This window comes from Solanum tuberosum, unplaced genomic scaffold, assembly GCF_000226075.1.
Source record: "Solanum tuberosum cultivar DM 1-3 516 R44 unplaced genomic scaffold, SolTub_3.0 scf00273, whole genome shotgun sequence".
NCBI lineage: Eukaryota > Viridiplantae > Streptophyta > Magnoliopsida > Solanales > Solanaceae > Solanum > Solanum tuberosum.
This window is the reverse complement of record NW_006239195.1, coordinates 562,236-571,644: the sequence shown is the minus strand read 5'-3', so window position 1 is coordinate 571,644 and position 9,409 is coordinate 562,236. Positions and strand designations below refer to the sequence as shown.

Genomic DNA, 9,409 nt, shown 5'->3' with positions numbered 1-9,409 from the left:
ACATAAAAGAAATGGCCTAAACCCCTTTCACTCATTTAGCTCCACCCCTGCGTCCGATACTCAACACACATAACTCATTCTACAGTTCTTTGTAAAATTGTGTATAATTAGCCTTGTAAACATTCAAAATCCTTAATATACCCTTTTCTTTTCAAAATCCCTCTTCGTTATGAAACTAAATATCTATGGACTATATTTAGAATATTTACTTCAAAATCATCACAAAAAAATGTAAAAGATGATTAATACTACTAACTACTATTCCAGGCTGTTATTTGCTGAAGAAAATTTTGATTTGATCAACAAAACGTTACTAACATTAGTCAAGTCACACGGTCCCCTTAGAGGAAAATGGAGAAAAAGACAATGAAGACCAAAATGGAGATCAACTGATCACTGCTATTTAAAGTCTCATAGCCCCATTGTAACTAGCCATGCCAAGTTCTTTCTAATTTGTAAAGTACTAAAATGGAGAAAGCCACCAACACTTTTTTCTTCTTGTTTCACTTGGTTGTGGCTAGTATAGCCATGACTCACACCAATATTACCAATGATCAATTAGCTCTTCTTTCTTTAAAATCCCAAATCATTTCTGACCCCTTTCACTTGTTGGATGAAAGTTGGTCTCCAACTACTTATGTCTGCTATTGGGTTGGCATTACTTGTTCTTCCCACCATCGAGTGACGATGCTGAATATTTCCAACATGGCTCTTACAGGCAAAATTCCTCCTGATTTCGGGAATCTCACATTTCTTGTTTCTCTTGACTTGAGTGGCAACAATTTCTATGGAAATTTGCCTCAAGAAATGGCACGTCTACGTCGGTTAAGGTTTGTTATGCTTGGTTTTAACAACTTCAATGGGGAGGTTCCTTCATGGTTCGGGGTCTTACACCAACTTCAAGTTCTGAATATAAGGAATAATAGTTTTAGTGGTTCCATTCCCTCTTCAATTTCTAATATCTCTACGCTTCAAACTTTGGATTTGACATACACCTCCTTAGGGGGCCAAATGCCAAAAGAAATTGGAAATCTTCAAAATCTAAGGGTTTTACGAATATCTGGTAACAATCTTATAGGTTCTATCCCTCTGTCTCTCTCAAATGCCACAAGGTTGATGACTTTAGAACTTTCTGTCAATTACCTTGAAGGAAACATCCCCAAAGAGATTGGAGAACTTCAAAACCTAAAAGTTTTGGCAATACAAGCTAATCAACTTATAGGTTCTATACCATTCTCGATCTTCAACATTTTCGGAATTAAAGTCATTGGATTTTCATATAATACCTTATCAGGAGATCTTCCTACTGATATGTGTGATCGACTTCCAATGCTGAAAGTGCTTTATCTAGGTTTCAACGAGCTACACGGTCATATGCCTCTAAGCTTGGCAAACTGTTCAAAACTTCAAACCTTTGTTTTATCTGATAACAAGTTTGATGGACCCATACATAGTGAAATTGGACATTTAAGTAATTTGCAGGATTTGTCTCTCGAAAATAACCATTTTGAAGGTTTGGCATTGAATACTAGCTTGTGGTTATTTTTCTTCTAACTAACTACTTCCTGAAAAATTTCAATCACATAATTTTTCTTTTGCAGGGAGAATTCCACAAGAAATCGGGAATCTTGATAATTTGGTGTCCATAAATCTTATGGCAAACCAGATTACCGATTGTATCCCAATCTCCATATTCAATATCTCGTCACTACAGTTTCTCTCATTGGATGACAACAATCTCCTTGGGCCCTTGCCAGGGGAGGTTGGCAACTTGACCAAATTGCAGTATCTACTTCTTAATGAAAATATGCTTACAGGTAAGTTATTGCAGCTATCTTGCTACAAGTGAACTAACAAAGTTTAAAATCATTACACGTTGTTGCTTAATTATATCTCCATACATACATTGACAGGTGAAATACCGAAAGAGGTAAGCAATCTCATTGACTTGGCTGAAATGGGGTTGGGTTTCAACAAGTTTACTGGTTCACTTCCAATAGAGATCTTCAACATATCAGGGATAGAAACAATTCAACTTACTTCCAATAATCTGACAGGAACCCTACCATTAAACATGGGTTCTACGTTACCCAACATTGAAGTTCTTTATCTAGGTCGTTTAAATCTTTTTGGGACTATACCTCATTCTCTCTTCAATTGTTCCAAACTCACTCATCTAGACCTTGCTGTAAACAGACTCACCGGTATGATTCCAACCTCTCTTGAATATTTGACTCAACTCAAGTACCTATTCTTGGGGGGAAACTATTTAATAAGTGACACTAAGTTAAGCTTCTTGACTTCCTTATCAAATTGTAGAGATTTAGAATTTCTTTCTTTATCTTTGAACCCTCTGAATGGAGTGATTCCAGTTTCTATAGGAAACCTTTCCAGTGCTTCTCCTCTATGGTTTAGAGCTTTTGAATGTGGAATTAAAGGGGAAATTCCTAAAGGAATTGGGAACTTAAGCAGCTTAGTAGACCTCGACCTTTCTGGAAATGGCATAACTGGATCGATTCCCGCAACAATTAGAAATTTGAGATTCCTTCAGCGCTTTAAGTTGAGTCAAAACAAACTTTCTGGATCTATTGGAGAAGATCTATGTAAATTGCAGAACTTAGGCTATTTACACTTGACTCAAAATAAACTTTCAGGATCTATTCCTAATTGTTTGGGGAACTTAACTTTCCTTCAAGAGATATTTCTAGGTTCCAACAAATTGTATTCGAACATACCAGCAGGTTTAGGGAACCTCAAAAATCTCTTGAGGCTAGACTTATCCTCAAACAACTTGGGTGGCTCATTACCTCTGGAGATTGGAAACCTAAAGGCTGTCATATATATGGATCTATCAATGAATGCACTCTCAAATGGCATACCCGGAGAAATTGGTGGCTTGCAGAATCTAATACACCTTTCTTTGAGAGACAACAAGTTGCAAGGATCAATACCTGGCTCAATGACCAGCATGTCAGCTTTGGAATTTCTAGACCTTTCTCAGAACAATGTCTCAGGATTAATTCCCAAGTCTATGGAGAAGCTACAAAATCTCAAGTATTTCAACGTTTCATTCAACAAGTTGGTTGGTGAAATCCCCACTGGCGGTCCTTTCAAGAACCTCTCCAGTCGGTCATTCATGTCCAATGAAGCATTGTGTGGTTCTATAAGATTTCGTGTTCCGCATTGCAACAATAGTACTTCAAAACATAGATCCAAGAGGAAAAAGGTACTTCTATTTCTACTAGCTGGAATACTAGTTGTATTAATTCCTATCGTCTTTCTGCTTGTATGGATAAGGTATATAAAAGGTAAAAGAAAGCAAGCAGTTGACTCATCCTTTGTCGTCTCAACCAGAGAAAGAATTTCATACTATGAATTGCTCCGAGCAACTGATTCACTCAGTGAGAGTAATTTGGTTGGTTCTGGGAGTTTCGGCTCTGTTTACAAAGGAATCCTCAGAGATGGGACTCCTATTGCAGCTAAAGTTTTCAATCTGCAATTGCAAGCGGCATTTAAGAGCTTTGATACAGAATGTCAAGTTTTGCGCAACCTCCGTCATAGGAATCTCACCAAAGTCATAACTAGTTGTTCCAACCTTGAATTTAAGGCTTTGGTACTTGAGTACATGTCCAATGGGAGCCTCGATAAGTGGTTATATTCGCACAACTACTCCTTAAACATTAACCATCGACTAAGTATAGTGATAGATGTGGCATGTGCGTTGGAGTATCTCCACCATGGCTGCTCATTGCCCGTGATTCACTGTGATTTGAAGCCTAGTAACATCTTGTTGGATGAGGATATGGTTGCCCACATAAGTGATTTTGGCATTTCAAAACTGCTTTCTGATGATGAGAGTGCTTCATACACTAAAACTCTAGCAACATTGGGCTATATTGCACCAGGTATGTACTCTCTTAACTAATTTCTTTTGAATACTTCTCTCAAATGCTGACTTTAAAAATTGGCTGATTGTAGAGTATGGATTGGAGGGATTGGTGTCAACAAAATGTGATGTTTATAGTTATGGCATCATGTTGATGGAAATATTTACACGCACAAAGCCTAGTGATGAAATGTTTGATGGAGATTTTAGCTTGAAGCAATGGGTGAGCAATTCACTCCCACAGGCAATAATGGAAGTTATCGATGCCAACTTAATAACGCCACATGATAATCACTTAATGAGAAAGATAGATTGTGTGGTATCCATCATGAAAGTGGCAATGGATTGTTGTGTTGAATCTCCTAAAGGAAGAATTGACATGAAAGATGTTGGGAGGTTAAAGAAGATCAAGATTCAACTTCTTGCATGTTGACCATGCTCTTGTAAGAAACTTCTCTGGCAAATCATCCATGTGTAACAAATGTTAGCAATGTTATTTAGCTTCAAATAAGCTATAGTTTTGGAGTCCGTAGCCAAAAAGGCCACATTTTGGAGAGAAAATGCCAAAACGGACAATCCTTTTGGAGAAATACCAAAATGGACAAATCGCTTGAATTCCAGTGACAAACTATTTTTTCTGACGACTCGTCCAAACGGCCGTTTGGCCATTTACTTTTTTTTTTTTTTTTGAATTGGCTGTTTGTTGCTAGAAAATGCACGACTCACCATGGTTCCTTTTTTTTATTTGCTTTTTAGTCGTGTGAGTTCTCATGCTTTTTAGTTGTGTGATTTCTCATGTCCTGGTCTCAACTTTCCTTAGTAATTGTTGTCGTCGAATTCTTTCATGTTTATTTGTTATTAGGCTCAATCAACAAAGGTGGTTTTTTTCTAGTATAGAAAGGATAAAGAAAGAATTATTTCAAGAAGACAAACAATTTTCTCTTTTTATTAGGACATAGTTAGAAGTACGTACCAACTATCTGTATGTGCATGTAGAGTTGTATGAATATGTCCGAATATACTATGAAACATAGAAATCTGATTATATTTTGCACAAACAGATCACATTCTTGACCATTAACCAGAAAATATCAATCGATTATCTATCCTACTAAAGTTCTGTAGATATCTTGAGAAGCATAACTAAAAACATTTTAAGGACGTTCAGGAAAATTATTTATTGTTTCTTGTGTATTTACATTTTTGGCTTTTCTATAGGTCAAGAAACCTTGTTTCTTCATAGCTATGTTGCTTGGACTCTCCAAAAATGATGCCGCCATTTGATTTGGATCCTCCAAAAACGCACTACTTTTGAAGGATCTAACACACATCCGTCGACATTTTTGAAGAATCCAAGCAACATAGCTTTGTAGTAGACATGTCCTTAATCGTCGCACATCATTTGATCACAACAGACACGTTTCAACCATAATTACAGTACAAAAATCATTCACGCATAGGCAATTGAGCAAACATGTTACGAGCAACAATATACGTAGACTCAAAACCAGTAACAGCAGAGTTTAATCATTAGTAATATAGAGAAGAGTTCAGGAGATTTCATACCTGATGACGTTCAGCCATTTGAAGAATCAGATTAACTAATTGGATTTTCTTCACACTCTGCATACTTGATTTTATGAAAATAGTATTACTTCGCTCCTTTGAAGTGGCGAAGGCCTATGCTAGCCTACAGTAGGAAAAAAAGTAAGTTGAGGTTACGAAGTCACTTAGTCGAACTAGAAAACTACAAAGAAAGGGAGGTTAAGGTTACGAAGTATAGCCAACTAGTTAAGTAAAGTTCAGGTTATGAAATCGCTTAGCCGTTAATTAATTAAAAATGAACTTGATCATGAGTGAATTTTTTGATGTTGCACCCATGAAGTATGGAAAGTGCCAAACATTGAGAACTACCCTGGGAGGAGTTAGGAACAGAAGACGGACTCCGTAACTGCGGATTGGATATTATAACTATACTATGTGATGCTTTTAACCAAAAAAAATGGAAACAGAACGTCTTAGTGTTGTTTCTAGGTTGGGGGTCAGGGGCAAGCCTTCAAGACACGACTTCAAGTTGTTCCTACGACTAGCAGGCTTCCTTGCCCCCTGGTCTTGAGGTAACTGGTTCCACTGCAGTATGTAAATTGAACAAGTCACTTTATGGCTTGAAACAGGCCAGCAGACAGTGGTATGAGAAGCTGTCAGAGGCTCTATTTTCGAAGGGTTACACCCACTCCATGAGTGACTATTCCTTATTTCTGAAGAACTCCAATCATTCTTCTATTTTTGTGGCAGTATATGTAGATGATGTGATCATCATTGGGACAAATCCATCAGAAATTATTCAACTCAAGCAGTTCCTTCATGACACCTTCAAAATTAAGGATCTTGGTAAACTTCATTATTTTTTGTGCCTGGAGATATTGTATGGAGAAGGAGGTGTCATAATGTCCCAAAGGAAGTTTGTCTTAGATTTACTCAAGGAATATGGTTGTCTCCGGTACTCCAGCTTTTCTTCTCCACTTGATCCAAATGTTAAACTGAAAGCCAAAGAAGGCACTGTTCTGTTTGATCCTACATTCTATAGAAAACTAGTAGGCAAGTTGAATTTCCTTGTCAACACCAGATTAGATATAGCTTATGGTGTCCAACACTTAAGTCAGTTCATGCAGGATCCCAGAGAACCCCACCTGCAAGCAGCTTATCACTTACTCAGATACCTTAAGAATGATCCAACCTTAGGCATCTTTATGTCTTCAGCCCCAAACTACTCAGTTCATGCCTATTGTGATTCGGACTGGGAAAGTTGTCCTGATTTTAAAAGGTCTGTCTCTGGTTACATTGTACTTTTGGGGAAAACACCTATCAGCTGGAAGTCTAAGAAACAAGAAACTATTTCCTTATCTTCAGCAGAGGCAGCATACAGGTCGTTAAAGAAGGTGGTTGGTGAACTTGTTTGGGTGGATAGACTTTTACGAGAATTAGATGTTCCTTCCTCCAAACCTGTTGCAGTATATTGTGACAATCAATCTGCCATTCACATTGCAAGAAATCTTGTCTTTCATGAAAGGACTAAACAGATCGAAGTCGATTGTCATTTTGTTCGAGACAAACTACAAGATGGCCTTATTTCTCTACATCATGTTGTTACCACAGACCAGTTGGCTGACCTCCTCACCAAAGCTCTCACTGGTGTTCGACAATTTTGCATAATGTCCAAGTTGGTTGTGAAGCCTCCCATCCCACTTGAGGGGGGTATTGAGAATGTATTTATACGTATGCAGCTAGTATAGTTAGTCATGTTAATTCAGATTGATTGGTTAGTTGTAGCTTGTTAGAACTGTCAGTTTGTTATTCAGTTAGTCAGGAACTTGTTAGGTGCTATAAATACACATGTACATGTATGTAATCATTTGCAAAGTCTTATTCAGAAATACAGTTTTCTCTCTTCTCTTTTCCCTGTATTGACTTCTCCCTCACATGTGAGTTCCTCCATTGATGCTAGCATTCCAAAGCTTGAGAACCGGTTATGAATTGTTGAAATTCACAGCGACAAGGATTAAGCTGAGTGAAATTTGGGCAAAGATCAAAAGCCTAATACTAGGGGTTAATTTCATAGTGTTTTTCACTTTACTATGCTTAAATCACTAAGCTATTTTTCGTTACGAAAAAAGTTACTCAACTTTAACTAAGTATAAGATGTGAATTATCATTGAAGTGTCATTGTGTCAAGTAGAACCTGTATGTCTATATAATGCATGTATCAAATGAGACCAAGTTATTCAATTTTATATAAGTTTATATACCTATTCGTGTACACTCAAATGTCAAATGAGACCAAGTAAATATATATTATGTCAAACGGATTTGAGATAATTTTTAAATTTAAAAATATTTGAAGAATCTAATCAAATTTTAAGATAAAAGAAGTATTTAAAGATAAAAAATTTAAATGCGATTCAAACGGCATAAAATATAGAAAAGTTAAAAAGATAGTTCGATCAAGGCAATAAATTGAGTGTCAGGAGTTGATCGACTAAAAAATTCTAAATAGGAAAACAAATTCGCTCTTATGCCACAAATCACACAGGAAAGATAATCTACACTATGCAAGCGTGCGACAAGCTCGATCTAGAAGGCAAACTCCTTACTTTCGATGGCAAGGGATTAGATCTCCAACATGAAAGTCCTTAGGTCACCTTGAAGGGTAGATTGGACTTTTTATCATATTTAAAATTCACCAATCATAATTGTATGATAAAAATATTAATTTTTCTAGTCACTTATAAATATTGTTATGAAATAATAAATATTTTTAAAATTTCTTAATTAGAAATTTCAAATTCAATTCATAAAAATAAAATTACCTTTAATAGAAAATATTTATTCTCAAAATTGATTTTCCCTTGTGCAATTAAATTAGGTATCAAACACCAAATAAAAATAAAATGTAGGCAATTTATCCTAACAAAAATATTATTATTAATTCCACAACTAGAATATTTAATATATAAATTAGAAGGAAAAAAACATGGCTAGCATCCACATGTTTTATACATTTCAATTAAGGAATATAAAAATCATTTAAAATAACATGGAATCTGAGCTGGCATCCACGTGTCAAGTATCCACATAAACCACAAATTGTAAACTTATATTCTTCTTACCCTTTGGTTTCTTATAAAAGCCATTATAATTGTGGATGTTTTTTCTTTTGCCTTTTCAAAATTCTATTTTGCTATCCACAAGCAACAAAAAAAGTTTTAAAAATCCATGTCATAATTTTATGTGGATGAAAAAACATCTTTTTACAATGCTACCCATGCCACCTCACTTCCCTTTTTTGGGTATCTCAAATCGGAAAATTTCGTTTTCAAGATAAAGTGTTTACTATCAAGAACGATTTCATACTCAAGATTTGAGTATGATATTTCCACTCAATAATGGAAGAGTACTTATCACTTTGCTACAACTTTTGGTGATTATCGAGTAAACAACAATGTCACCTCACTTCCCTTTTTTTAGTTTCCCATTTGATTTTCGATAGGCAATTTAGGGCATAACTAATTTGAATTCATATTTGAAAATTTCACTTTGGAAATAAAACACTATGTAATAGATGGAACGACATACCTAAAGTTTGAATCTGATACTTCTAATTAAATATGAAAAAATATTTATCACTCTATCACAATATTTTTATGATTATCGAGTGAACAACAATGCCACATCATTTCCCGCCAGATCTTTTAAGTAAAGCGGGAAAGTGAACAGCCGCAACAACTTTTTAATTGTTGTTGTCGGGTTGTCATGAAAGTTTTTCAAAGTTTGAATATTTTTGTTATTTTTTTTATTTTTATTTTTCAAAGTTTGAATTTAAAAATGTAAAGTTGCTTAGGAGTATAATTTTATTTTATTTTTAAAAAAATAGTCTTATATTTTAAAGTTAGAAAATTTGAGCACTTGCTTATATATCTTCTTTTATAACTACATATATGTAATAAATAGCTAGTGTTCGTTCGT

At 35.4% G+C, this 9,409-nt stretch overlaps 1 protein-coding gene across 1 annotated transcript; it reads left to right on the top strand.

Moving 5' to 3' along the window:
- The first annotated feature begins 468 nt into the window (after positions 1-468).
- Positions 469-7,179, top strand: LOC102592377 (LRR receptor-like serine/threonine-protein kinase FLS2). The gene is made up of 6 exons (XM_006358342.1): positions 469-1,513; positions 1,602-1,817; positions 1,914-2,204; positions 2,373-3,905; positions 3,979-4,109; positions 5,980-7,179. Exons 1-6 carry the CDS (start codon positions 469-471, stop codon positions 7,177-7,179), a joined length of 4,416 nt encoding a protein of 1,471 aa, XP_006358404.1.
- The last annotated feature ends 2,230 nt before the right edge of the window (positions 7,180-9,409 follow it).

Excerpts from the sequence above, each read along its gene's own strand:
- LOC102592377 (XM_006358342.1), top strand. The coding sequence starts at position 469 with ATGGAGAAAGCCACCAACACTTTTTTCTTCTTGTTTCACTTGGTTGTG. Across the intron at positions 1,818-1,913 it reads TAATGAAAATATGCTTACAG|GTGAAATACCGAAAGAGGTA; the intron begins GTAAGTTATTGC and ends ATACATTGACAG. Across the intron at positions 3,906-3,978 it reads ATTGGGCTATATTGCACCAG|AGTATGGATTGGAGGGATTG; the intron begins GTATGTACTCTC and ends GGCTGATTGTAG.